The sequence below is a fragment of the Notolepis coatsorum genome, assembly GCF_963971535.1.
Source record: "Notolepis coatsorum genome assembly, chromosome: 10".
Taxonomy (NCBI): Eukaryota; Metazoa; Chordata; class Actinopteri; order Aulopiformes; family Paralepididae; genus Notolepis; species Notolepis coatsorum.
Window position 1 is genome coordinate 73,191,908 of NC_140174.1, and position 25,555 is coordinate 73,217,462.

The 25,555-nt window shown below is 45.3% G+C and overlaps 1 protein-coding gene across 1 annotated transcript in view; it reads left to right on the top strand.

The window, feature by feature from the left end:
* Positions 1 to 25,555, top strand: part of fmnl1b (formin-like 1b) — a gene marked incomplete at its 5' end in the record, with an annotated part of 243,973 nt that overhangs the window by 177,805 nt on the left and 40,613 nt on the right. Inside the window, 2 exons of the mRNA XM_084322609.1 lie at positions 2,566 to 2,690; positions 23,945 to 24,147. Of these exons, the coding sequence (XP_084178735.1) occupies positions 2,566 to 2,690; positions 23,945 to 24,147 (328 nt within the window). The remainder of the gene's footprint in view (positions 1 to 2,565; positions 2,691 to 23,944; positions 24,148 to 25,555) is intronic.

Here is a 25,555-nt window from a genome sequence, read left to right on the forward strand (position 1 = left end):
CTACCTTTGTACTTAATATTCGGCCACCCAGTACACGGCATAAATATATTATGATGAACACTGTCACGTAGATGAAACGGATCCAACACAAATGTACGAATTAGAAATAGGTCTTTATTTCTACACAGCGATGGTGTGTAGAGCAAGCACTTAATCAAATCAATCACATTTATGAATGGAAATTAGTATGCACTTTTATGGCAAGAGTATTCGTCGGTATATCAATAGAGAATGTCCAATCTCTGAAGGCGCAGGTGGTACATATACGACCTGGAATAGTTTAAGGAATAACAGCAATGATACTTTAATGATTATATACTGGACACACTAGGGGGGGGTTAATCCGGTCGCTTGTAAGCCGACAGGAGTAGGAAGGGGGGGGGGGGGGTAGAATCCGGCTGCCTCATCCGGCCAAGGGTATCCCAGGTGAACCCACTGTAGTGCCGTTCAATGCGCCGGCGATCCTTGGACCACAGATGAAAGCAGGTGGACTCTTTGTGGGCCGGCGTCATCCGGTCCACGGAGGAGAGACGTGAAGCGACCTCGTCTTGCAGAGCGTCTCCTCACCTTGCGTCCTCTCCAGGGGGGGGGGTTCCAACACACGGCAGTGTCGGGGGTCTTTATCCATGGAATAATCAAAGTATACAAAGCATAATCCGTGCCTGGGAAGGCGGGCTGTCGTCGGTAGAATAATCCGGTATACAGGTCCACTCGCTCGTCGGCTCTGGGGCTCCTCGGGTGCAGCTTCACGTGGGGTCAACCACCCTGGATAAGCAGCCAGTTCTCTGCCCGAAACGATGGGGTACTGACTACGGTAGTATTCTCACCGCACGAAGCACTATATATTAACAGACTATTATTAGCTTAATAGACTACGTCCAACTCGACGATATAGTGCCAAATATGACTATTCAAATATTAATATACACGATGTCTCAATACCGATGATAGGCGAACTTGGCCTTACTCCCACACGTGGCGTCGCGGGGAGGCTTTACGTCTGTGACTCTATTGGAGGGTAAGAAACTTTTTTTAGTCACAGACCTAGGATCAGATTTCCCTTACATTCGATAAGCTTAACAATTCGTACAATGGGAAAATAACTGACCCTGAATCTGTGGCTAGTATCTCTCTGGTGATCATATCCATTTATCAGATGAAGCCAAACACCATTTCTAAAAGCAACAACCACATTATCATTATTTGTATTCACTGCATATTAAATCACTGTAAATACTAATGTAAATCATTGTTTCGTTGTACATATTGTGTATAGTTTATAACGTTATTCTTTTTACGGCGGGCTCTACATGCCCCGATTTAAAATGGTTATCTCCTCTTTGTATACTTTTTAGAGAATATGCTATACAGCGTTATATATATCGTTCTTATTTACTTTTGTCCTCACAGACAAAGTATTCTGCCAGGGAACTTATGGACACGACAGTAGTAGTTATAAGGTTTTTGAGCTTGTAACGTTAGTTAGCTATCGTGGCATCAGCCGGCCGTGACGTGTAGCTAGCTAGCCGGCATGATGCATGCAGTGCACAGGTCTGAGAAGAGGACCTGCACATTTTACTCTGTCCCGAAACGCCTCTACATGCCCCGATTTAAAATGGTTAACGACAGTAGACATTGCTAACGTCTAGTACGTTTAGCGAGGTAACGTTAACGTTAGCTAGCTAGCTAGCTTGCTGGCCGTGACGTGGTTCAGGCGACAGCACTGAACAGGCTGCCTAGTGAACAACAGGCTGCCTACTGGTAATTGTAGTTATTTTTTTACGACAAATTAAAAACCTTATAACTACCTTTATTTCAAACAAAAATGCTTAAACAATAATGTTAGTGGTAGAAGGGAACTCATTTTGTGCAAAAATGGAAAGCTTGCCAATGTTCATGCGGCAGAATTGTTACAATAGCCGATAATCCATTTTCCCAATGATGAATCTCTATACGGGTGGAACAACCAGTGACGTCAGACTACACCTCCCTATTGGATAGGCTGAGCAAGAGAAACCCGATAGCCGTCAGTGTTACATGAAACGTGTTGCAATTGTCCATAGATATGACCCCTGTTGTTCAGGAAAATCCAATAGCCATTTTCTCCTCACCTCACCTGTGGAGGTACTAATTGGTGTGCAAGTCTAAAATATAGAGAGGTTACCTCTCGCGGCCACAGAAGGCCGCCATTGTGTGAGTTTGCATAGCGCTCATTCAAGTTACTTTCTTTTGCCTTCATTCTGAAACCGATGGGAGTGTGGGGTCGAGCATCTGCAGGACCCCTAGAACAGGTAGGGCTTCAGTTCCTTGCTCAAGGATACTGTCATGGGGAATCGAACCCATGACCTCCCAGCGACGGGGGCGACCTTGCTAACGAGCAGCAATCTGCTGCCTGTTATTAATGTGCATCTTCATTGTCAGATTTGAAGAGTCAAATTAGAGGGAGGAAATAGTTGCAGGCTCTCCTCTCCTCTCATGACATATTTGGTCACCACTCAACTCAAAGCATCCAACCGGGGCACCGTTACGTGTCTCGTACCATAATGAACCTCTGTCCTTCCTCAGGTTCCAGGAGCAAGAGGCCAATCCAGACCAAGTACCGCATGCCTCTGTTCAACTGGCAGGCCCTCAAACCCAACCAAGTGGCCGGAACCATCTTCCACGAGCTGGATGACGAGCACGTGTTAGAGGTGAGAGAACAGAGAGCGACTCCTGTGCGGTCCCCTCTCACTCCCTCACTCCCTCACTCCCTCACTGCCTCACTCCCTCACTCCCTCACTCCCTTACTCCCTCACTCCCTCTCTCCCTCACTCCCTCACTCCCTCACTCCCTCACTCTCTGTCACTCTAGTTCTATGAATACTGTACAATTTCACAATATTTTTGCTCAAACCCACAACATGCACACTGAGCCCAGCTACTGTATTGTTGTAATGTTATGTATAGTGTGGTGAAAAAGATGAATGCCAAAACTCCTTTATAGCTCCATATGTAGTTAAAACACTCACTCCCGCTATCATCTTTTGATACATTTTCATCAAACGCGCTACCATGGAAACGGCCATCTAATTCTCCACAGCAGCTTCACCAAACAAAAGTAGAACACGAGGAGAACAAGAGAAGAACAACATGTAAGTAAATGTTTTAACTACAGATGGAGCTATAAGAGTGGATTTTTACAAAGTTCGGGTGAGTTTTCTTGTTCATCTTTGTTATCAGCCTATAACATTACAACAATCAAGTAGCCTATAACATTACAACAATCAGGTAGCCTATAACATTACAACAATCAAGTAGCCTATAACATTACAACAATCAAGTAGCCTTTAACATTACAACAATCAAGTCAGGGCCGCCTGGGAGAAATGCGAGGTCCTGTGCGAGATTTAAACGCGAGGCCCCCCCCCCCCCCCCCCCCCCCCCCAAAAGGTTAAAAAAAAATTATATATATATATATATATATATAATTTTTTTTTTTTTTTTTTTTTTCATACAGTCAACATATTCTTAAATAATAGCGCTGCCCGAGGCGGGGCATGATACAGTCAACATATAGCAAGAGAGAGCGAGAGAGAGCTCCCGTTCTACAGTCAATATACAGTGTACAGAGAGAGAGAGAGAGAGACACATTGGAAAGAAATTGAAATGCTATTTGGCCCTAAACAGAGAGTACACAGTGGCAGAATACCTGAGCACTGTGACTGAAGATCCTTGACTAGGTACAGACTCAGCGAGCACAGCCTAGCCATCGAGAAAGGCCGCCATAGGCAGACTGTGTGTGTTAGAAAGAGAGAGAGAGAGAGCATGTGTGTTTGTCGTGTGTGTGTGTGTTAGAGAGAGAGCATGTATGAGAGATCCAAAAGGACAAAGATCAACACTTAAATCCAAAGAGAGAGAGAGAGACACATTGGAAAGAAATTGAAATGCTATTTGGCCCTAAACAGAGAGTACACAGTGGCAGAATACCTGAGCACTGTGACTGAAGATCCTTGACTATGTACAGACTCAGCGAGCACAGCCTAGCCATCGAGAAAGGCCGCCATAGGCAGACTGTGTGTGTTAGAAAGAGAGAGAGAGAGAGAGAGAGAGCATGTGTGTTTGTCATGTGTGTGTGTGTGTTAGAGAGAGAGCATGTATGAGAGATCCAAAAGGACAAAGATCAACACTTAAATCCAAAGAGAGAGAGAGAGAGAGACACATTGGAAAGAAATTGAAATGCTATTTGGCCCTAAACAGAGAGTACACAGTGGCAGAATACCTGAGCACTGTGACTGAAGATCCTTGACTATGTACAGACTCAGCGAGCACAGCCTAGCCATCGAGAAAGGCCGCCATAGGCAGACTGTGTGTGTTAGAAAGAGAGAGAGAGAGCATGTGTGTTTGTCATGTGTGTGTGTGTTAGAGAGAGAGCATGTATGAGAGATCCAAAAGGACAAAGATCAACACTTAAATCCAAAGAGAAGAGGGTCTATACCAGAGAAACCAAAGCAGCAAGGAGCCAATGGCCGACATCAGCTAAATAGGCTAGCCAGGTACTGTGACACCAGGCCACACACAGCTTTGGCCAACGGCCCAACGCTACCCAAGCTACACAAACGACCAAGACATTCACACACAGCACATGTCGTATCTCCAAATGTTGTGAAGTAGCATATGTTTTGCCTGGAAAAAAACATCGTTATTAACAAAACATTCGGGAGGGGAAGGAAGGAAGAGTGGGGTAATGTCATGACATTTTCATTAATCTTACCTGCACCAAGGAACGCAGGGCGAAAGGCCGCAACACAGGTCTCCACGTTGACGAAAGGCCTCTCGCTGGCGGGACAAAAATAAGCCAGAACCCCCTGCTATTCTCACGGCTAATGTCAATGGTCGACTCGTAGCACAAGCTAACAGCTAACTCTAGCCTAGGCTAACTGATAGCATCAAAGTAACGTGCGCAGCCGGCAGCTAACGTCGTAGCTGCCGGCTGCGCACGTTACTTTGATGCTATCAGTTAGCCAGTTAGCTCAACCCGGCTATCGCTAACCATTAGCTAACGCACTACCACTGAAACTACAACATGAGAAAAGCAATACAGGCGCTGACACCAGGCCACACACCGTTAGCTACTAACTCCATACTACAACAGGCTACAGCTAGTCGACCAGTTTGGCTCCAGAGAGAGAGAGAGAGAGAGAGAGAGATCCACGGCGGGAATATAATAGGTTGCATGAACTCACCATAACGCAGTATCAATGGTAAAGTTGGAAGGAGACTTTCTTGGCCCACGGTGTAATTTCTTCTGATCCATGCTGCTTTTGAAAAGACATCCACTGGCACTCGCTCCTCTGAATAGCGCTGAATTAGATCATCCCTGTACCTCGTGTGTCCGAGAAGAGCCCGGAAACACTATCCTAAAATCTGTAGAGCAGCAAAGCCGCAGAAACCGGAACACTGCAGTCTGCAGAGCCGCAGAGGCAGGAACAAGTCAGACACATTCTACAAACGTGTCTAATGTGAAATATATAAGCATATAAGCAAAACTAGATTTTAGGTCTGTGATGAAAAAGGGACTCGCGGGAAGGGGGGCCTCGCAAAAAAAAAAAAAAAAAAATTGCGAGGCCCCCCTTCCCGCGAGGCCCTGTGCGACCGCACTGCTCGCACACCCCCTGAGGTGGCCCTGAATCAAGTAGCCTATAACATTACAACAATCAAGTAGCCTTTAACATTACAACAATCAAGTAGCCTTTAACATTACAACAATCAAGTAGCCATGCTCGGTGTGTGAGTGCATGTTGCACGTAGGGAAATTATATGTGAGGGTTCAGTGTGGGACTAGGAGAGGAGATCCCAAGTGCAGGAACACGAGCAGAGAGAGAAGAAGCTGAGACAACGGATGAAAGTGAACAGGCTTTACTGAACAGTTGCGACAAGGATACACGTTACAAACAGTAGCAAAACAAAAGCGAACTGTAAAACCCGAAAACAAACAATACACAGCAGAGCTGGCAAAAATGTACTAAGGATGAGGAACGGACTCACAGGGAAATACAGGTGACAAAGTGAGTACGTGACCGAACACAACTGTGGTAACAATGACAAAACAATGCAAAACAATACAATGGTGCGACAATGAATGTGAGAAACGGGCAGGTCTAAATAGAGCCCGTGATTACTAATGAAAACCAGCTGGTATAAGGCCAGGGCTGGTGAACAAGGTATTAGTACAAGAAAACACACATCATAAATAAAAGCATGTGTAAAGGGAATATCTTAAAGGAAAACATATGTAAAAGAACAACCCTTAAAGGAAACATATGTAAGGATGTTAACACTATTAAAAACATGTGTAAAGGGATGAAGCCTTAAAGGAAACACATGTAAAGTTATCAACACTTACAAAAACATATGTAAAGGGATGAACCTTAAGGGAAACATATGAAAAGATAAGCCTTTTAAACACAAGCTAAACAACACAACACAACATGAACAGAGGCAAACAACAAAGCATTAAAGACAGCATTAATACTATCCAGCAAACCTAGGACTAAAGACCTGAGAAGGCTCAATATCTGGAGCTGCTGCGTTTGGCAGAAAACCACTGTTCATATTGTTCGGACAGGATCCCTGGCCGGGACCATGACAGTACCCCCCCCCCCCCAAAGGCTCGGCTTCCAGACGACCGGTAAGACCGTCCGGGAACGGGCGAGGCGGGGGGCCGAGACCCCGGAAAAAACTGGGGGCGAGGACCCGGAGAACCGGGGCCGGGAGGCCGCTAAAAGAACCCAGGAGGGGCAAAGCAGCAGGGGACCCGAGGAACAGGACCAGAGGGGAACCCGGGGAAGGGCGGTCGGGGCACAGGGCCAGGGCAGCCAGAGACGGGGACAAAGGCCCGACGATGGGGGCCGGAAACGTGGACAGAGGCCCGGTGAGGGGGACTGGACATGGGGACGGAGGGCCGGTGAGGGGAACTGGAAACGGGGACGGAGGACCGGTCAGGGGGCCTGGAGCAAAGGGGCGTGGGCGACAGACCCGGAGCAGGACCCTGGATGAGGGATCCTCCAGGCGCAGGACTCGGGACCGGGTGCAGAACCCCGGACGGGGGTCTCTGCGGATGAAGACCACGGCGAAGACCACGGCGTAGGGCTGGACCAGACGAAGAGCCGGGACCAGTCGGGGAGCCGGGACCAGTCGAGGAGCCGGGACCAGACGAGGAGCCGGAACCAGTCGAGGAGCCGGAACCAGTCAAGGAGTTTGGACCAGACGAGGAGCCGGGACCAGACGAGGAGTCGGGACCAGTTGAGGAGGCCGGGCTGGGCGTAGAAGCCGGACCGGGCATAGCGGCTGGGTCAGGCGTGGGAGCCGGACCGGGCGTGGAGGCCGGACCGGGCGTAGCACCTGGGGCTTAACTAACAGGGGCTAGGCTGGCAGTAGAGGCTGGGTTAGCTGAAGAAGCCCTGCTAGCTGTAAGGGCTTTACTAGCCATAGGTTTAGCTGTAGGGCCTGTAGGACTAGCAGTGGCTGCCCTAGCAGGGGACGCTAAGGAAGTAGCTGACACGGCTATATTGGCTACAGGGGCTACAGGACCTGTGCTAGCAGGGAGAGCTGAGGTGCTAGCTGTAGGTGCTACGTTAGCAGGAAGAGCTAAGGTGGTAGCTGCAGAAGCTAAACTAGCAGACAGGGCTGGACTAGTTGTGAAAGCCTGGCTAGCTGAAGAAGCTAAACTAGCAGACAGGGCTGGACTAGTTGTGAAAGCCTGGCTAGCTGAAGAGACTAAACTAGCAGTCAAGGCTGGACTAGCTGTAAAAGCCTGGCTAGCAGAAGAGGCTAAACTAGCAGACAGGGCTGGACTAGCTGAGAAAGCCTGGCTAGCTGAAGAGGCTAAACTAGCAGACAGGGCTGGACTAGCTGAGAAAGCCTGGCTAGCTGAAGAGGCTAAACTAGCAGACAGGGCTGGACTAGTTGTGAAAGCCTGGCTAGCTGAAGAAGCTAAACTAGCAGACAGGGCTGGACTAGTTGTGAAAGCCTGGCTAGCTGAAGAGGCTAAACTAGCAGACAGGGCTGGACTAGCTGAGAAAGCCTGGCTAGCTGAAGGAGCTTTGCTAGCCTCCCTAGACTTACTAGCTGTAGCAAAAGGAGCTAAGCTAGAGATACAGACCGAGCCCACAGTGAGTCTCCTAACAGAAGAAACCATTGACTTGGTTGTGGGGGCAGAGGTTCTGCTAGCTGCATTAGCTACGTTAGCTAGGCTAGCGGCTATGCTAGTAGCCTGGACTGTCTTAACAGAGCGGGGGTTAGCAGTACTAGCTGTGGAAACTATGCTAACGGCTATGCTAGTAGCCTGGACTGTCTTAACAGAGCGGGGGTTAGCAGTACTAGCTATGGAAGCTAGGCTAACGTCTGTGCTAACAGTCTGGACTGTCTTAACATAGTGGGGGTTGGCAGTACTAGCTGAGGAAGCTAGGCTAGCGGTGGTGCTAACAGCCTGGGCCGTATTAACAGCGAGAGGACTAGCTGTACCTGCGGAGGAAGGCGTGCTGGTAACCGGAGCTTCGGGGGCAAGGGACAAGAGCTCCCGAATCAGCCAACGGATCACACGGCCGTGCGCCTCCAGCTGACGCGCCTGCTCCACGCTGCGCTCACCGACAGAGGTGAGCAGCGTGTACATAGTCCATCTCTCCTCTGAGGACGAGGAGAGAAAATCCCCTTTGAAGAATCTCTCCATCAAGAGGAGCGCGTCGCTCGCTCTTACTGTCTTCATGACTGCTGGGATCAGAACTGGTCGCGCCATTCTGTGAGGGTTTGGCCACCAGAGGGCGGCAGAAAACCACTGTTCATATTGTTCGGACAGGATCCCTGGCCGGGACCATGACATTATATGACATTTCCTGCTGTCCAGATATGCGCATAAGGTATACCGTCAGCATAACAAATGATAGAATCTGCACACTGTTAAACTTATACCCACAATATTTATTGAAATCAGGACTTTTACTGTACCGCCATCCACAATGTAAACAAATTGTATTTTTTAAGTTAATCTAAAAATCATTCCTTGCAGTAGCATTATACGAACTTTCGTGTACAAACTCGATATACCCTTTTGAATGAAAAGGCACCGTTCAAGTTCAAGTTCTTTATAGTCAAATACACTCAACAGTGCACAATTAAGTAACAACAATGAATACAAGAATGACAATAGAAGTAGTAGTAGTAGTAGTAGTAGTAGTAGTAGTAGTAGTAGTAGTAGTAGTAGTAGTAGTAGTAGTAGTAGTAGTAGTAGTAGTAGTAGTAGTAGTAGTATATTAATGAAGAATGGTCAGTGTCCACTGTCCAGGCAGGGGTCGATACACGGGGAAGGCATGTAGTACTTTCCAGAGCTAATTTGTTCTGATTTAATCAGAACCTAATATCTAATCTGCTCTACGTTGTGTTTCCAACCTTTAAAGCCCTGGAAAGTACTTTAAACAAAGACTGGGAGGTCTTTGTTATGACGACCAGCGGTACAGCAGGAGAAAGGAGGAGAAGGTGTATCACAACAGCTTGTTTAATCAAAGTTAAGAGTGTATACAAATTACAATTAAAGAAAAGATTCAAGGTACCGGAGCACTATGCCGCTCGTCCTTCTAAGAAATCAGATTAAAGAATGATAGTTGATAAATTGTTGATGGTCTTTGTTGTCTGGCTGACAAACAAAGCAGTCTGTTCTCCCTCCAAAAGTTCTTTGTCTGTTGATTCTCCTCTGCCCGCGTCGTCCGCTCCTGTGTGAAGAGATGGGTGTGGTTCCTTTGGTGGTTTGGTTTTTCAGAGAGTCCTTTTCATTGTCCCCACACCCCAGCTTATATCCAAAAACCTAGAGTCCCTGTGTGATGTCACCAGAGTGACATCAGCAGCTGTGTTCCTCCAATCACGGCCTCTCTACGTTTGAATTTGAAATAGGGGGTTATCCTTAATAGGTCAACCCCCCTCTACTTTGTTTAAGCCCAGAGAATAGTTTCACTGTATATTTAACATAATACTTTGGTTGGTGAACCCCAAGATATATATATATTCGAATTGAGATTGATTACATAAACAGAGATATCATAATTGAACAGTTTATCTTGATGCTAAATGAGACTCATAAACATTGCATATTTCATATCATTCGACTCAGGATGGTTACCACAATATAACAGGCATTTGCAGTTATTTCACATTGAGGGTAAACCTCCTAACTCAGTAAGACACCTTTAAGTTATTTTCCAATGTAGATTCAGAACGTGGCCTAATTTCAAACTCTGTGTTTCCCCGTCATAAACCTGGCGTACATTATATCATTAGATTCAAGATTAGGTCCACAATAAAACAGGATTTCCTATAGTTCATATTTAATTAATCCAAGTATACCAATAGTCATTTAAACATGTACTTTGTTACAGAGAATGGAGAAGCTTGCTCCTCCTCCTAACAGCTGCAGGGCCTGGGGCCCAAGGTGTCGGTTTCCTGTCCTATAATCAGTCACAGAACCCGTTTAACAACCTTTATCTAGTGTTTTGCAGCTGCCAGGGGACTGTATGCAAACAACCTCCTGTGGTGCTTCCCCGGTCTCTGTTACAACACACACACTCTAATCTTGTCTCTCAGGCCACATATTTGAACACCAGTTTCAAACCTTTTCTAGTAGAAATAAAAGATTCAATGAGGTTTAGGATTTATGTATCAAAACTACTACAGTTTCCACACTCGGATAGTTTAACTATCCCTAATTATGTCAAACATAGATCCTAACTTCTGCTTACTACTACCTGGATAAGAATTAAGACATTTTAAATCATACTTGGATAAAATACATACGGTTTGCCACACTCGGATCCTAAAAATCAACACCACATTCTTTTTTACATCTATTTCTTATGTATAATTATAACCTCAAACATCTTTATTTGCAGTCCATTCTAATTATTGTGTGCAGTCTTTGACACGCTTTTTCGTACCAGGATCAATTTCCACTGGTTTCCATTGTGGTTTGTCAAATTCTGACTTGGAGCATTGAGGAGGGGGGGGTCAATGTTTTCTAGATTGACCTGGCCTCCTCCTTATTTCTAAGAGCTGGTGCAGTTCACGACTGCTGAATGCTACAACCAACTCTGGGAGGTGGAATTAGACATCCTCCCACCCCGTCTTCTGTCGCGACCTCGTGCCTCGTGCTGAACTCTATAGGGGTATGACCCCCTGCTGTATCGCTGGTTCAGTTGAACCTGGAGCTCTTTCCTCGGGTGTCGCTGTCACAGCTGTCACGAGGAGGTCATCGCTGGCTGCTCAACCCCTGTTGACCCTCGGATTAGTGGAAGAGGTTTGCTTCTCCCCCCCTCCGCCTGGTCGTTGATAGGGGCGATAGCAGCTCCACCCTTTCGCTTGTTGACACCCTGGTCAATTGCTAAGGCCTTGCAGCCTGTCTGTTGACAGCCGGAGTTGTTGCTGAGGCCTAGCAGCCTGTCTCCTCGTAGGTTGCCTGTCGTTTGGCCTCTCTCGTTCCCCTCCGAAGCCTCAAGACCCGGTCACTGCGTTGGCCGGACCTCTCAACGCTTGAGAGGTAGGCTTCTCCTGGATCTCTTTGTCCCTGCAGTGTTGTGATTCCCCATGGACCTCTGGGTAGACACTCGCCAGTGTCTGGTTCCCCAGTACTGATGGAATCCTTGGTCTGCCTCGTACCACACTCGGATGCCTGCCGGTTCCCCAATCTCCCATTCGTATCCTGCAGTGATTATATATCGCTTCGGGACAGTGCAGGTTACTTTTACCACAACAATTGATTGAGAATCCATATTTTTCCTCCCTCAGACACTCTTTACTGGTCTGAGTTCTGACAACTTTCTTTTCCAAATCATTTTTCTATATATTTCATGGCTTCTAGATCGTTAATATTCAAAAATTCAGAAAAATTCACATGGCTCTCTTCATATTATGCTGTCAAAACAGTATAACCCACCACCCTTTGATGTGGAATAACATTCAAACATCATTACCTTTGTCCCTGGACAGCTGCCTCCGGGCTTGGACAGCCAGTACTGACACACCCTCTCTCCAAGCCAATTATCAATTGCACATGTCCACACCCTACACAAAGACTATTTGGCCAATAGCGACCAAAACCTACTGAGCTTATCAATGTACAGAGAATCATGCTTCCCAACACTTTCACCAATCACGACACACCCCCAGATCCTAGATCCGGATTTTTAATGGGCGGAGAACAAAAATCCATGAATCAGCTCACGTCCATTCACTTTGTTCTCAGTCCATTATATAGACATATACTACCCAGTCCTGATGTGTCGAGATCACTCCCAGCTTGTCAGGTACCCTAAGAAAAACTATATAGAAAAGAAACAAAAACAAACAAAGAAAAAACATGCCCAAAACAATAATTGAAAAAAATAAACCAAACTTGTGAGCATTTCTTTTTTCTTTTCAACTCACTCTTAGAAACAAAATTAACCTATTATCTAGGGGCTTATGCACCCCCGTATTAACCCTTAGAAGTCTAACCTAAATAGCTCCTCCTCCTGAGAATTTCCCCCTTTTTTTTGTTACATAATATAAAATTACAGATTCATACCTTCAAAATAAGCCATCAATTGTCAAATTTGAGACGATAGTTTTCAATCAATGTCCTATCAAACATTCTGGTAAAATCCTAACACCTTTTCAGTATAGGACTTTGAACTAGATCCAAGTTCATTCAGCTATCTGATGAGAGAACTACACTCCCAGAATTCAATGTGATCATTGTCACTAGAACCATTTCACACCTGGAGCAAAGGCCCAGTCATTCCTTTGTTATTCCAGTGAATGGACCCAGCAGGAGGCCTAGCCTAGCGACAAGCGGCCACTACATAGTATTGAAAAAATGCTCATATCCAAAAGTAGTAGATAGATATAGGTCATACATGTAGGTATGCACTTGTCCTAATATACTAACCTACACTGTAGCACTCAACACTTTGATGAACATTGTTACTCAGCTGATAGAGGTGTGCCCTTCCTCAATAAAGCCAGAGAGAGAGAGAGAGATAGAGAGAGAGATGGTATTTACAGTACTGTACCATATCACATACCATATCACCTTTTGCAGCATACCATGATTACTTATATTGAGATGTTTCAGTACAGTGGATGGTACAGTATATACAGTAAAGTACAGTATATATAGTACTGTAAGAAAAAGAAGCAAACCAATAACAATTTGTGGTTGTATTTCTCTAGAATGAGAGAGAGAGAGAGAGAGAGAGAGAGAGAGAGAGAGAGAGAGAGAGAGAGAGAGAGAGAGAGAGAGAGAGAGAGAGAGAGAGAGAGAGAGAGAGAGAGAGAGAGAGAGAGAGAGAGAGAGAGAGAGAGAGAGAGAGAGAGAGAAAGAAAGAAAGAAAGAAAGAAAGAAAGAAAGAAAGAAAGAAAGAAAGAAAGAAAGAAAGAAAGAAAGAAAGAAAGAAAGAAAGAAAGAAAGAAAGAAAGAAAGAAAGAAAGAAAGAAAGAAAGAAAGAAAGAGAATTATTATTGCAGCGATTTTCACTGTTATTTTACTGGCCATCTTTGAACATGCCATATTTTTCTACTAACTGCCTGCTGGCAAAACTATGCTACTCGCTACAGTACCTGCAGATTAGACTACCTGTATATGCGCTGTCAACTCTCGCTCTGACTCCAACCCGTTGAAAGAGACAACACGCATTTCGTGAAGACCCGCCCTACTCTGCCTCTGATTCGCAGACTGTGGGTGGGGGGGCGGGATTCTGACGGGACTCTGAATATGATTGGACCAAAGCAGTAGACAGACACAGGCAGTTGGAGCAGTGCAGGCGGACAGACAGGAGCTTGCAGAGGAGATAGCGGAGAATTTCGAGGATACCTGCTATACGCACTGATGACAGGATATATTTCCTTCCACTTGGTATCACTCTCGAATCACGTTTCAACCACTAACGTTGCTGCCATGAGCCTTCGCTATGGTAGCCTACAAGTGATAAAATAAATAAAACGCCCAACTCGCTGTACAAGAAATTCCTTCTGTGTGTGTGTGTGTGTGCTCTACTGGGCGCACCTTTCTACTCTAGAAAACTGCGAGATAACTCATCATAACTCGTACACACAAGCACTCTGTCTCTACTCATACAGTAGTTGATGTTTTAGCGCGACGTGGGTATATACACGGGCGAGGATGAAAAGCATGTTAGACTACTTTTTATTCATAAGTTAACGTTCCGTCGGGTCCGCGTGTATTCTCGAGAATGATAATAATAATAATGCAGGACCTCTTCAGATTATATTATCAACGACAGACAGTGAGAAACACAACCCCCCCCCCCTCTCGCGCTGAAGAATATGCATATTAGATCACTCAGTGATTAACACCTATGCGCTGTGTGTGTGTGCGCGCGTGCATGTACGTGACGCGTTGTAGTTTCGGGGGAATACAGGGATATTTAGAACTATACAATTGAGCAAGAATTAAACATATTTACAAGTCGTATTATGTTTAGCAAGTAAGGATACATATAGATTACACTATTATGCACTCGAAATTGTCTTTGTGCTATTTTTACAGATTTTTGAAAAACGGGACTTCCTGAGCATTTGTGAGAGATTCTAATTCTTTTGTTCTCCGCCCACGGGAGCAATAGGCCCCGTTGACTTCTAAGGGTTCTAAGAAACAAAAATGGAAAAATCTAATGAATAAACAAAATGAACGCTCCCGGCCTAAGTCAGGAATTGTTCGTAACACACTAGAAAAGAGAAATTCTGCAGAAATAAAAATAAACACCTATATCTATTACTCATAACTGTTAATATCCATCTATCAATACCATAAAAAACCTAGGAACAACTATGGGTCTTTTTAATTTCTTAATCATGCAGTCCACCCTTTGACCAATCTGAATGTTGATCAAGCATGGATAATCTACTGACCACTAGCTTCCGCAGTGTCACATCATCACACTGTCTAATATTGAATACCTAATATTAACTGTTTAATATGATTTGATTTTCTTGTTAGTCTGATTAGTTCATGCATCTGTCAGTTAGTCACACATCCATTTTAGTAACTTCCATTCATAACCTAATCACCTAACCCCTCTATTTATTTTTTATTCTATTTATTCCATCTTTACCCTAATCAGTTGTATATATTTTATTCTGCCGGTGGCCTCTGCAGACATGACCTTTGAAAATGACCTTTCAGTCCACAGATCCAGCAAACCTGTCCTTGTCCCCTGGGTTGTGGGACCCGGTGGGCCGCCCGCCTGTGATCGGATGGCCCTGGGGTCATCGGGCCCAGAGCATGTCCTTGCTGTCTGCCATCACCGCCATGGTTCCCTTGAGCCTGTTCTGGGGAGAAAGCCACGTACCTATTTGGTTCAGTCACAGTTCTTTGAGCCTGTTGTTGGGAGGGGCCCGCTATCTGTCCAGGCGACGGGGCACAAGACATTGTTAGATCAAGGCGGCCTAACTCCGACGCCCGAAGCATGATCTCAATTGCTGTACTATCTAGTAGTGCAGTCTTTTTCGCCAGTTCTTGTTCCAGTCTCTGAGTCTCGTGTGCGGCTAATTCCGACGCCCGAAGCAGGACCCCAATCGCTGTACTATCTAGCAGTACATACTTTCTCGCCCATTCTTGCTCCAGTCTCTGCGTCTCGTGTGCGGCTTGACCGATCTCCAGCTGTGTCTTCATCAGATCTCGATGAACTGCCTCGTGTTGGTCGAACGCTGCTATAAACGCTCTCTGTTGTCTATAGGACGCCGCCTCTTCCCCCATCTCAGCACTGGCGGTTTGACTTCCCATCGCTGGGCCCCGCCTCTCATCTTGGCTTTGGTGCTGAGGGGGTCCTGGACAGGGGGAGCTTATGGGCCGTGGACCCTGCACTTGATACCGACCTTGGTTTTGATTCGCGCCCCCTCTCTTGCCTCCACTTGATCCCTGTGCCTGCCAGGGTGTCCCTCTTGGGGTTTGTTGTTGTTCCGGCGCAGGACCCCCTTGTGGTCCCAACTGGGCCCGTCTCTGGCCATTTGGTTCTCCGTTGGAGCCCGTCTCCCCTCTTGGCTGTGTGGACCGGATTAGGCCTTGGAGGTATTCCACTACCTGTCCAGCCTCGGTTAGCTGTTGTTCTAGAGGGAGGCACGTCCTCCGCTCTTCCTCCACCCTGGCCCTTGTTGACTGGCTCCTAGTCATCGGGCCACGTCTCTCAGTTTGGTACTGATGGTGGGGGTGGGGGAAACCTTGGCACGGGACACAGGTGGGCTGTAGAAACTGTTCATGTATTATCCCATACCTGTTGTCGGTCTCTATTCCCGCCGTACGGCCAGCGTCAACTCCCTGGGACTGCTGCAACAACATCGCTCTCCTCAGTTGCTTTCTTTGTCTCTTGGTTAACTGGCAGTCACCTGCAACGGACACTTCAGCGTGGATCGGCTCGGGTAATACAGTTGTCTCTGGGTCGCTCGCAGCCACGACCCCCTGTGGCGGAGTTAAAGACATTATTTCCAGTCCCTCCGTCACACTGGTCACAGGAGGGGAGTCGGTCACATTCAAGTCAATCAGGTTAACGTCACTGTTCAATTCGGTCAATGAAATGTCTGCAGAAGTTATCGGCATTACCCCACCATTGGCATTATTTCCTTTCATCACCTTTCGTAATCTCTTTTTCTGTTTTTTGATTTGGGTACGCATTCTATACCGGCCTCCTTTCTTACATTTAAATACAAGGTTCTGTAACGGCCTGAATATCTTTGGCCATTGTTTTGTCACTTTTATTGTGACATTCCCAGTCGTTGAGATAGACAGATTGTCTACCCTTTCTATGCTTATTGCGTCTAACCCTCCAGTTGCTCCTATCTGTGTATTTGCCATTCTCACCTCTTTCAAACACTCGTAAGATCACCGTTTGGAAAGCAAGTGTCTCTGTATTTAAACTATTTTTACAAACTTGAGTTAATCTCACTCACACTGATATATTGGTGCAAACAGGAATTGATAAATCGCTGTGTGTGATACTATACCCCGACTTTCAACAGTCAATTTGATTCCCCTGTCTGGAGTTTGGATTTGTCAGCACCGCCCTGTCCGCCCTGGAGCAGCTGTGAAGAGAGAAAAGAAAAAGAATACACTTAATTATCAGTGGCATTTCCCTTTCACAATCCATCATTTATCTTTAAAGGGGAACTATCTTATAAATGGCCTTTTTGAGTGTTTAGCATTGTTTCCTAGCTATGTGAACTTATATTAATATGATCTATGTCTCAAAATTCTCATATTGGCGCATTCTTCCAATTCTCCTCTCACAATATTCACCCTCACTGAACTGAGTCGTTTGAAAATGTGCCTATATGTGATGTCATATAGTCACTGCTGCATGATGATGTTCAGGCGAACACGACGGTGCACAGTGGTTTAGGTGGCACCTGCAGCTGCGGCTGCAAAACAGCTCGAAATCTTGAGGTAGAAAAATGCTGTTTTTGAGGACTTGATTAGAAATACAAAACAATGAATAAAAAATATATATATATTACAGAGGTGTTCCATAGACTCACAGGAATTGTGTAAAAGTGCCCAAATAGTGAAAGAAATTGTAAAATAGTTCCCCTTTAAGCATGGAATGTCGGGCATCTCCTATACTAATATAACTTAAGATACTAATATAACTTAAGAGAGCATTTGTGCTATTTTCTTTTGAATTATTAACGACACGGCCTTAATCGTTTTTCAGTTGTCTCCATCGGAAAACTGGATCTCCCAATCCCGTTGTCATGCTCCTTCTTCATACAACTCCGGGGAACCCTATATCGCATCAGCCTTTTCCCTTCTGTTGGTCAATCAGAAATTTGTTATTCACAGCCTATCATTTCTAAACATTTGTACTGGATATGGTAATTTAGGTGAATAAAATCACTTTAACTTTTATAATTCAGGTGAATAAAAGCACTTTAACTCTTATTGCTCTTTGCAAATGGCTATGTGTATATCTAATTCTAATCTTTCCTTCTATGTGTAACTTTATTTATTTCTATTACTAAGAAAGCCTAAAAATGTATTCCGCTCACATCACATCTTACATATCAGTAATACCCATATTTCACACACAATTTTGCACACAATTACTACACATTCCCCCGTAACACCTAACCACTTAGGTGTTAAACCCAATTCTCACAAGAATAGAAATCAATTTTCAGTGACTCATGTCACTGAATTCTCGTGCCTCGGGAACAGTGACATACAACCTGTTTATTAAACCACAGGCGCCGACACTACCCCCATTTCGAAATCCCTGCAGACCAATGACATCTCACTGGTCAGCCTGACTTGTGGCCCAACGGCGTCCCCTCCAGTTTGCAACCTGGAACGCGAAACCCCGGGCTTCCTACTCAAGGATATCCAAAGTTCATACAACTCTCAACCACTGCTGCCCACACACAGCACCTCCGACTCAAATTAACCACCGTAACCACCTTCACCCAAATATCCACACACAATATAACCCAATGCGCGTAGTGTGGCAGCAAGCTCCTGACGAGTGCACGCATAGCGCATCCTCGTTAATGTGCGGTGGCAGACAGCGAGCCACGACGATCTGTCTATCACCCCCGCCACGATGTCTAGCAGTCCCCGTACCCCTGTTAAAATGAAAATGCGCGCAGTGTGGCAGCGAGCATCGACGAGTCGCCAGCCAATACCACTACCAGCACTAGAAATCCCAAAAAATTAACAATAAAACAGAATATGGAACCTACAGAGAATAACAACATACAATAAACCAGTCCAAAACTTAACAAACTGCCTTCGAATCCTACAGTAAATAACAATAAACAACAAATCTAACAATACACTGCGTTTGAAACCTATAAAGAATAACATTAAACAATATATAAGCCCAAACTGGGAGAGAAAGAGAGAGCGTTTCTGGGGGGGCCGAGGGGGGAAAAGAAAATGGATGAGAGGTGGTGGAAGAGCGAGATTCCTCGTCCATATAACACCTCATTACAATATAGCCTGTGCCACAGGGAGGGAGAGAGAGAGAGAGAGGGGGGGGAAAGGGAGAGAGAGGGAGTGAGAGAGAGAGAGGGAGGGGGGGGGTGAGAGAGGGAGGGAGAGAGAGGGAGGGAGAGAGAGAGAGGGAGGGGGAGGGGGGGTGAGAGAGGGAGGGAGAGAGAGGGAGGGAGAGAGAGAGGGGGGGGGAAAGGGAGAGAGAGAGCGGGAGTGGAGGGGGAGGGAGAGAGAGAGGTGGGGGAGAGAGAAGGAGCGAGGGGGAGGGGGGGCCAGGGCCCCACATTCCACCACCAGATTAAAGCATAACAATCTAACCCTATTATTAAACTAACCTCTAAATGAAATCGTTCTGTGTGCAGAACCCAAAACCAGTTTAGAATGGAAACTCACCATGTCCTCTGCTGCCCCCTACCGCATTCCTAAATAAACTCCACCTTCCCCTCAACAATGGACGCCCGGCGCCCCTACCCAAGATGGCCGCCTCATCGCGAGATATCCCGAGAGTCTCGTCATGCTATGTCGTCAGCACAGTTAGCTTAGCATATTAGCTTCGTTAGCTTTAACCCAGCGCAGGCCGCCAGTCCGTCCTTCGCTCCACGCACCCTTATGACGTCACAACCGGCGACCGCTTAGCCGTTAGCGCGGCTAGTTAGCATTAGCTTAGCTTCACCCACGACACCATAATACCGTTCCCCAACGGCCCATTGTCCCGTTTCGTCGCGCGGGCCGACACCTCGCAATGTTAACACAACATCACTTTCCCCACAACAAAACCCTAATCCTCTCAAAACGCCAGTGTAGTGATTTAATCAAAAAAACAAAAACATAACATCATACAGGCTCCCACAAAACACTAGCTTGACCCCGCCGCCTTCACTTCCGCGGTGCTCAGGACGACTTCCGGGTCACCTTTTCATTCCATCCCGATCCCTTAAAACATTAAACAACTACTTTATCCGCGTCGAATTTGAAATTTTTTAAGTGCCTTACACATCCCCGTAATCCCATGACACTACCGATCGACTTTATACATTCGAAACTACGCCGCTTTGTCACTAGCATTCTCCGGTCGCCCCCAGGCTAACGCAGCAGCTAACCGCTGCCTCGTTCCAACAGCCCTCGAAAAACCGGCGTTATACTATTACATATCCCCACGGCTGTTTGGTCATTTAAATTTCATAATAATACAACAATAAACTCATACGTTTCATCAATCACTCCTAACCATAGCCATCATTCAAACATACATATTCTTGTCACTCCTAACCACAAATAAAAACACAAACATCCATTCAGTTATTAATCAATGTATAACACAACCATAAGTCCTTTTGTTATGCAACACACTTCTATTCAACCACACACACCCATTAATTTAACTTGTCTCACATTCATAATCTGATAATACACCATTGCAAGTTAACATTCTACCTTTACAATTCTTAATATCTTCTGTGTGTTTATAAGAAACGAGACTAAGCGCAATAGTTTACTTTAATCGCCCCTAACATTTAGAATACAACTAGTACGTTGAATCAACACTCTATTAAAGTACTATTTCGTTCGCCAGCCATCACGCCAGCCATCACAGCGGTCGAGTCTCGCAATATGTCCTAGAAAATCACGCACTAAAAAAGATTCCGTGACTATGGGGTTTCTGCAATCCACATTCTCAATATGAGGACAACCCTTCGTCAACTTAATCTATTTGAAAAATACCTTAAAGCAGGCATAATCCTCCATTTAGTTCGGCCGATATTGAGTGCAGCGAGCACGATTCGTCGAATTGAAACTTCCTCAGCTGCCTTTGCACCAACATTGTTACAGCCTACGTACTTCTAAGTAGTACCTAACCGCTCATATTTACCGTGACTCGATTTTTCCCTATGACCCATAACAAGCCCCCTGATTCATACCGATCGCCCCCGTATTGTACCACATCTGATTACATTATCCAAACACGTTGAGCTATTGTATCTACGTCCCGATGGAACACGCCTCGCCCGGGCGCTGCTTTGAGTTACAGCACCCCGCCGAGACCCGCCCCACCTTACCGGCGCAAATACATATTCCCTCCATTGTTCAGATACGCAAAAAATTACCAACATCATTGCGCCCGGTTCTGAGAAATTATTAGGTTTTCATATCCCAGAATACGCATCTGTCGAATCTTGCCAACACCAGATATACCGCGCCTATGATCAGTAAGCCTTTCATCCCATGTAGTCCGACGCCTTGACCCGCACTATGAAACAGTAGTTATGCCACCCAACGCCTACATATTTAATACTATATGAGGTTTCCAACTTCTTCATACACTCCTATATGAGGTTTTAACTTTTCAACCCCCATGTTCGAACTGAGCGACCTAATATTCGTCATTACTCACCTATCTCTCAGGATCGAAGCTGGCGCAGCTCCGGTCGTCGTTGGTTGTTGTTGAGTTTGACGAATGAAGAAAAAAATTCTCGTTTCACGGCCGCTTCTCGTTCTAGGGTCACGGCACCAAAATGTAGTACTTTCCCGAGCTAATTTGTTCTGATTTAATCAGAACCTAATATCTAATCTGCTCTACGTTGTGTTTCCAACCTTTAAAGCCCTGGAAAGTACTTTAAACAAAGACTGGGAGGTCTTTGTTATGACGACCAGCAGTACAGCAGGAGAAAGGAGGAGGAGAAGGTGTATCACAACAGCTTGTTTAATCAAAGTTAAGAGTGTATACAAATTACAATTAAAGAAAAGATTCAAGGTACCGGAGCACTATGCCGCTCGTCCTTCTAAGAAATCAGATTAAAGAATGATAGTTGATAAGTTGTTGATGGTCTTTGTTGTCTGGCTGACAAACAAAGCAGTCTGTTGTCCCTCCAAAAGTTCTTTGTCTGTTGATTCTCCTCTGCCCGCGTCGTCCGCTCCTGTGTGAAGAGATGGGTGTGGTTCCTTTGGTGGTTTGGTTTTTCAGAGAGTCCTTTTCCTCGTCCCCACACCCCAGCTTATATCCAAAAACCTAGAGTCCCTGTGTGATGTCACCAGAGTGACATCAGCAGCTGTGTTCCTCCAATCACGGCCTCTCTACATTTGAATTTGAAATAGGGGGTTGTCCTTAATAGGTCAACCCCCTCTACTTTGTTTAAGCCCAGAGAATAGTTTCACTGTATATTTAACATAATACTTTGGTTGGTGAACCCCAAGATATATATATATTCGAATTGAGATTGATTACATAAACAGAGATATCATAATTGAACAGTTTATCTTGATGCTAAATGAGACTCATAAACATTGCATATTTCATATCATTCGACTCAGGATGGTTACCACAATATAACAGGCATTTGCAGTTATTTCACATTGAGGGTAAACCTCCTAACTCAGTAAGACACCTTTAAGTTATTTTCCAATGTAGATTCAGAACGTGGCCTAATTTCAAACTCTGTGTTTCCCCGTCATAAACCTGGCGTACATTATATCATTAGATTCAAGATTAGGTCCACAATAAAACAGGATTTCCTATAGTTCATATTTAATTAATCCAAGTATACCAATAGTCATTTAAACATGTACTTTGTTACAGAGAATGGAGAAGCTTGCTCCTCCTCCTAACAGCTGCAGGGCCTGGGGCCCAAGGTGTCAGTTTCCTGTCCTATAATCAGTCACAGAACCTGTTTAACAACCTTTATCTAGTGTTTTGCAGCTGCCAGGGGACTGTATGCAAACGACCTCCTGTGGTGCTTCCCCGGTCTCTGTTACAACACACACACTCTAATCTTGTCTCTCAGGCCACATATTTGAACACCAGTTTCAGACCTTTTCTAGTAGAAATAAAAGATTCAATGAGGTTTAGGATTTATGTATCAAAACTACTACAGGCACTCGTACAGTCCGGAGTGTGCGCGGGGGCAAGAGAGTCAGATGGGCGGGGTCAGAGTGGGTACGGAATAGTCAGCCAGGCAGGGGTCAAGACGGGTGCAGGTCCCCATACGTTCCGGGAGTCGAGCACAGAGAATTGTCATGCAGGCTAGGGTCAGAGCAGGTCCTTGCTTGAGAGCCAGAGTCAGGGTGATATACCAGGCAGGCTGTGGGGAAGGACGAGAGAACAGGATTAGACACGGTCGAAGAACAGGGGTCCACGCACAGAAAAAGAGGGCATCAGAGTACAGAATACGTGAGTATCAAAGTCTAGAACACGAGCATAATAATACGACTAACTGGTAAATACGAAGTTACGATCTGGCAGCCTCTTGACATCTGGGGCGGGGTTATATCCCAGACGTAATTGGCCCACAGATGTCAGATCAGCTGCCACGCTGAACACCACACCTGAACATAATGAGGGAGAGAGAGAGAGAGAGAGAGAGAGAGAGAGAGAGAGAGAGAGAGAGAGAGAGAGAGAGAGAGAGGGAGAGGGAGAGGGAGAGGGAGAGAGAGACATAATGTATGTTCTCTTATAGCCATAAGTAATATATTCATGCATTGTATCGAAAATGTACAATGTGTACGTATTTCAAATAAGTACATTACATAATCATAGTATTGCTGTGTGTGTATCTGGGTGGGTTGTTAGTGTAGTGGTGAGATCATTCGCCTGCGACGCAATGACGATTGGACTCCAGTTTGCAGTATTTGTTTTGGACTTTTACTGATAGAAAACGTCATTATATTACGTATACAACATGTAAATATATTACTTATGGCTATAACATTACATACATTGTGTACCTTTTTTCCTGTGGTTGATTCTCTATTCTTCGAGATTTGCCTTTAAATGGGCATCTCTATAGCTGAGTTGATTTTTGACTTTTCACCTTTCTCATTACGTAAAGCAACTTTCTTGCAAACTATTGTTGTTTTTTTGTTTTCTTTTAAGTTATTGCTCTCCATAAAATGCCATCTAACATACTTTACTCTCAATCTCCATATCTGTATTCTTCTTCTGACGCTATAGGAGCTAAACATGGACACCTTCGAGGAGCAGTTCAAGACCAAGGCCCAGACGGCCACTGTTGACCTGGGGACGCTGAAGATGAGGGTGGCCCACAAGACCCCCAGTAAGGTGTCCCTACTGGAGCCTAACAGGGCCAAAAACCTTGCCATCACCCTGCGCAAGGGAGGAATGGCAGCCTCTGACATTTGCACCGCCATAGAGACGTATGTAGTACCTAACCCTACCTGTATGACCTGTGACCTGTGTAGATCGTCCTGTTATGCAACTGCATAGAGACGTATGTATTCTACCCGTATGACATGTGTAGATTGTCCACTTATGCGACTGCTCAAACAGTAAATGGGCATAATGTGAACATGAGCTACTCTCTCCCAAAGCCAGAAACCAGAGAAGTCAGACTCAAACCTGTGATGTCATCAATTATAAAGTATGGAGCTGCTCCATAGACAATGCACGGGAGATGATGTTGTAGACCCCTAGAATGTTTTTTTCCCTTCTTTATTCTACAGTATTGTAGTGTTCTCAGTTCTAAAAAAGAAAATGTACCTGTATATTGCCAACATTCCCCTGGGTGCTCTCAGTGACATATGTCCCCCAATTCATTGTCTTTGGAGCATACCTAGGTATAGGTTCATCTCTGTCCTTGTGACTAACATTTAAAATTCAAACTAAGGTTTGAGAGAGCTCTCTTAACCCTTTCACTACCACACTACCAAAGGGTTAACCCTTTCACTGCGACAATACAGAAGATAAACCCTTTCACTGCCACATGGCAGCAGGTTAACCCTTTCACTACCACACTCAGTGGTGCAGTGCTCATGGGACGGGGTTGCACGCCGTTGCACCTCCTTTTTGAGCAGAAGCTGTGCACGCACGTGCACACAAGAATGTCCACTCGACTCTGCGCCAAGTACCCACCTGGCTACTTTGCATAACAATAGCTCAGGTCGTCAGGTGTGTTCAAATACTACAGTTGGACCATTCACACAAATCCTGTGAATGAAACGTGTTACATTCCATTCCTAGAGGCAATTAGCCATCTCTTTATTTGCGAGGAAACATTTATGCGCATGCGCGCCTGTGCGCGTGCATGTGACGTCATTAAAACACAGTGCAACCCCTTATGAAATCACCACTGCACCACTGACCACACTACAGACTATTGTATTCTAAATAAATTAGTCAAATGAAAAACCAATAAAAAAAAACTATTTGAGACTCCTGGGGCCCCCTTGTGGCTGAGAATGGAGGCCAATTCCCTTATTAACTCATCCTTGCCAGCTATGCTATTTGTCAAACCAGGGGTACCCGGGATCTTAAGAAGCTTGAAACTAAGTTTTGTCGTGGAAAACTCTGTCAGAATTTTAAATCAAATCAGGGGTGCTTTGAGCCTACCAGATGTTTCTATCCATGCACCAATCTGTTTTAATCACACTTTTTCGGCTCCATGGACAGACGGGGGTTACCTTGCCTGGAGTGGGAAGGGGCTAGCTTCCATTAAGGACTTATACATAGACGGTCATTTTGCATCCTTCGATCTACTAAAGAGGAAGTTTGAGTTGCCTGGCACCAACTGGCTCAGATTTTTACAAGTCAGAAATTATGTTAGAT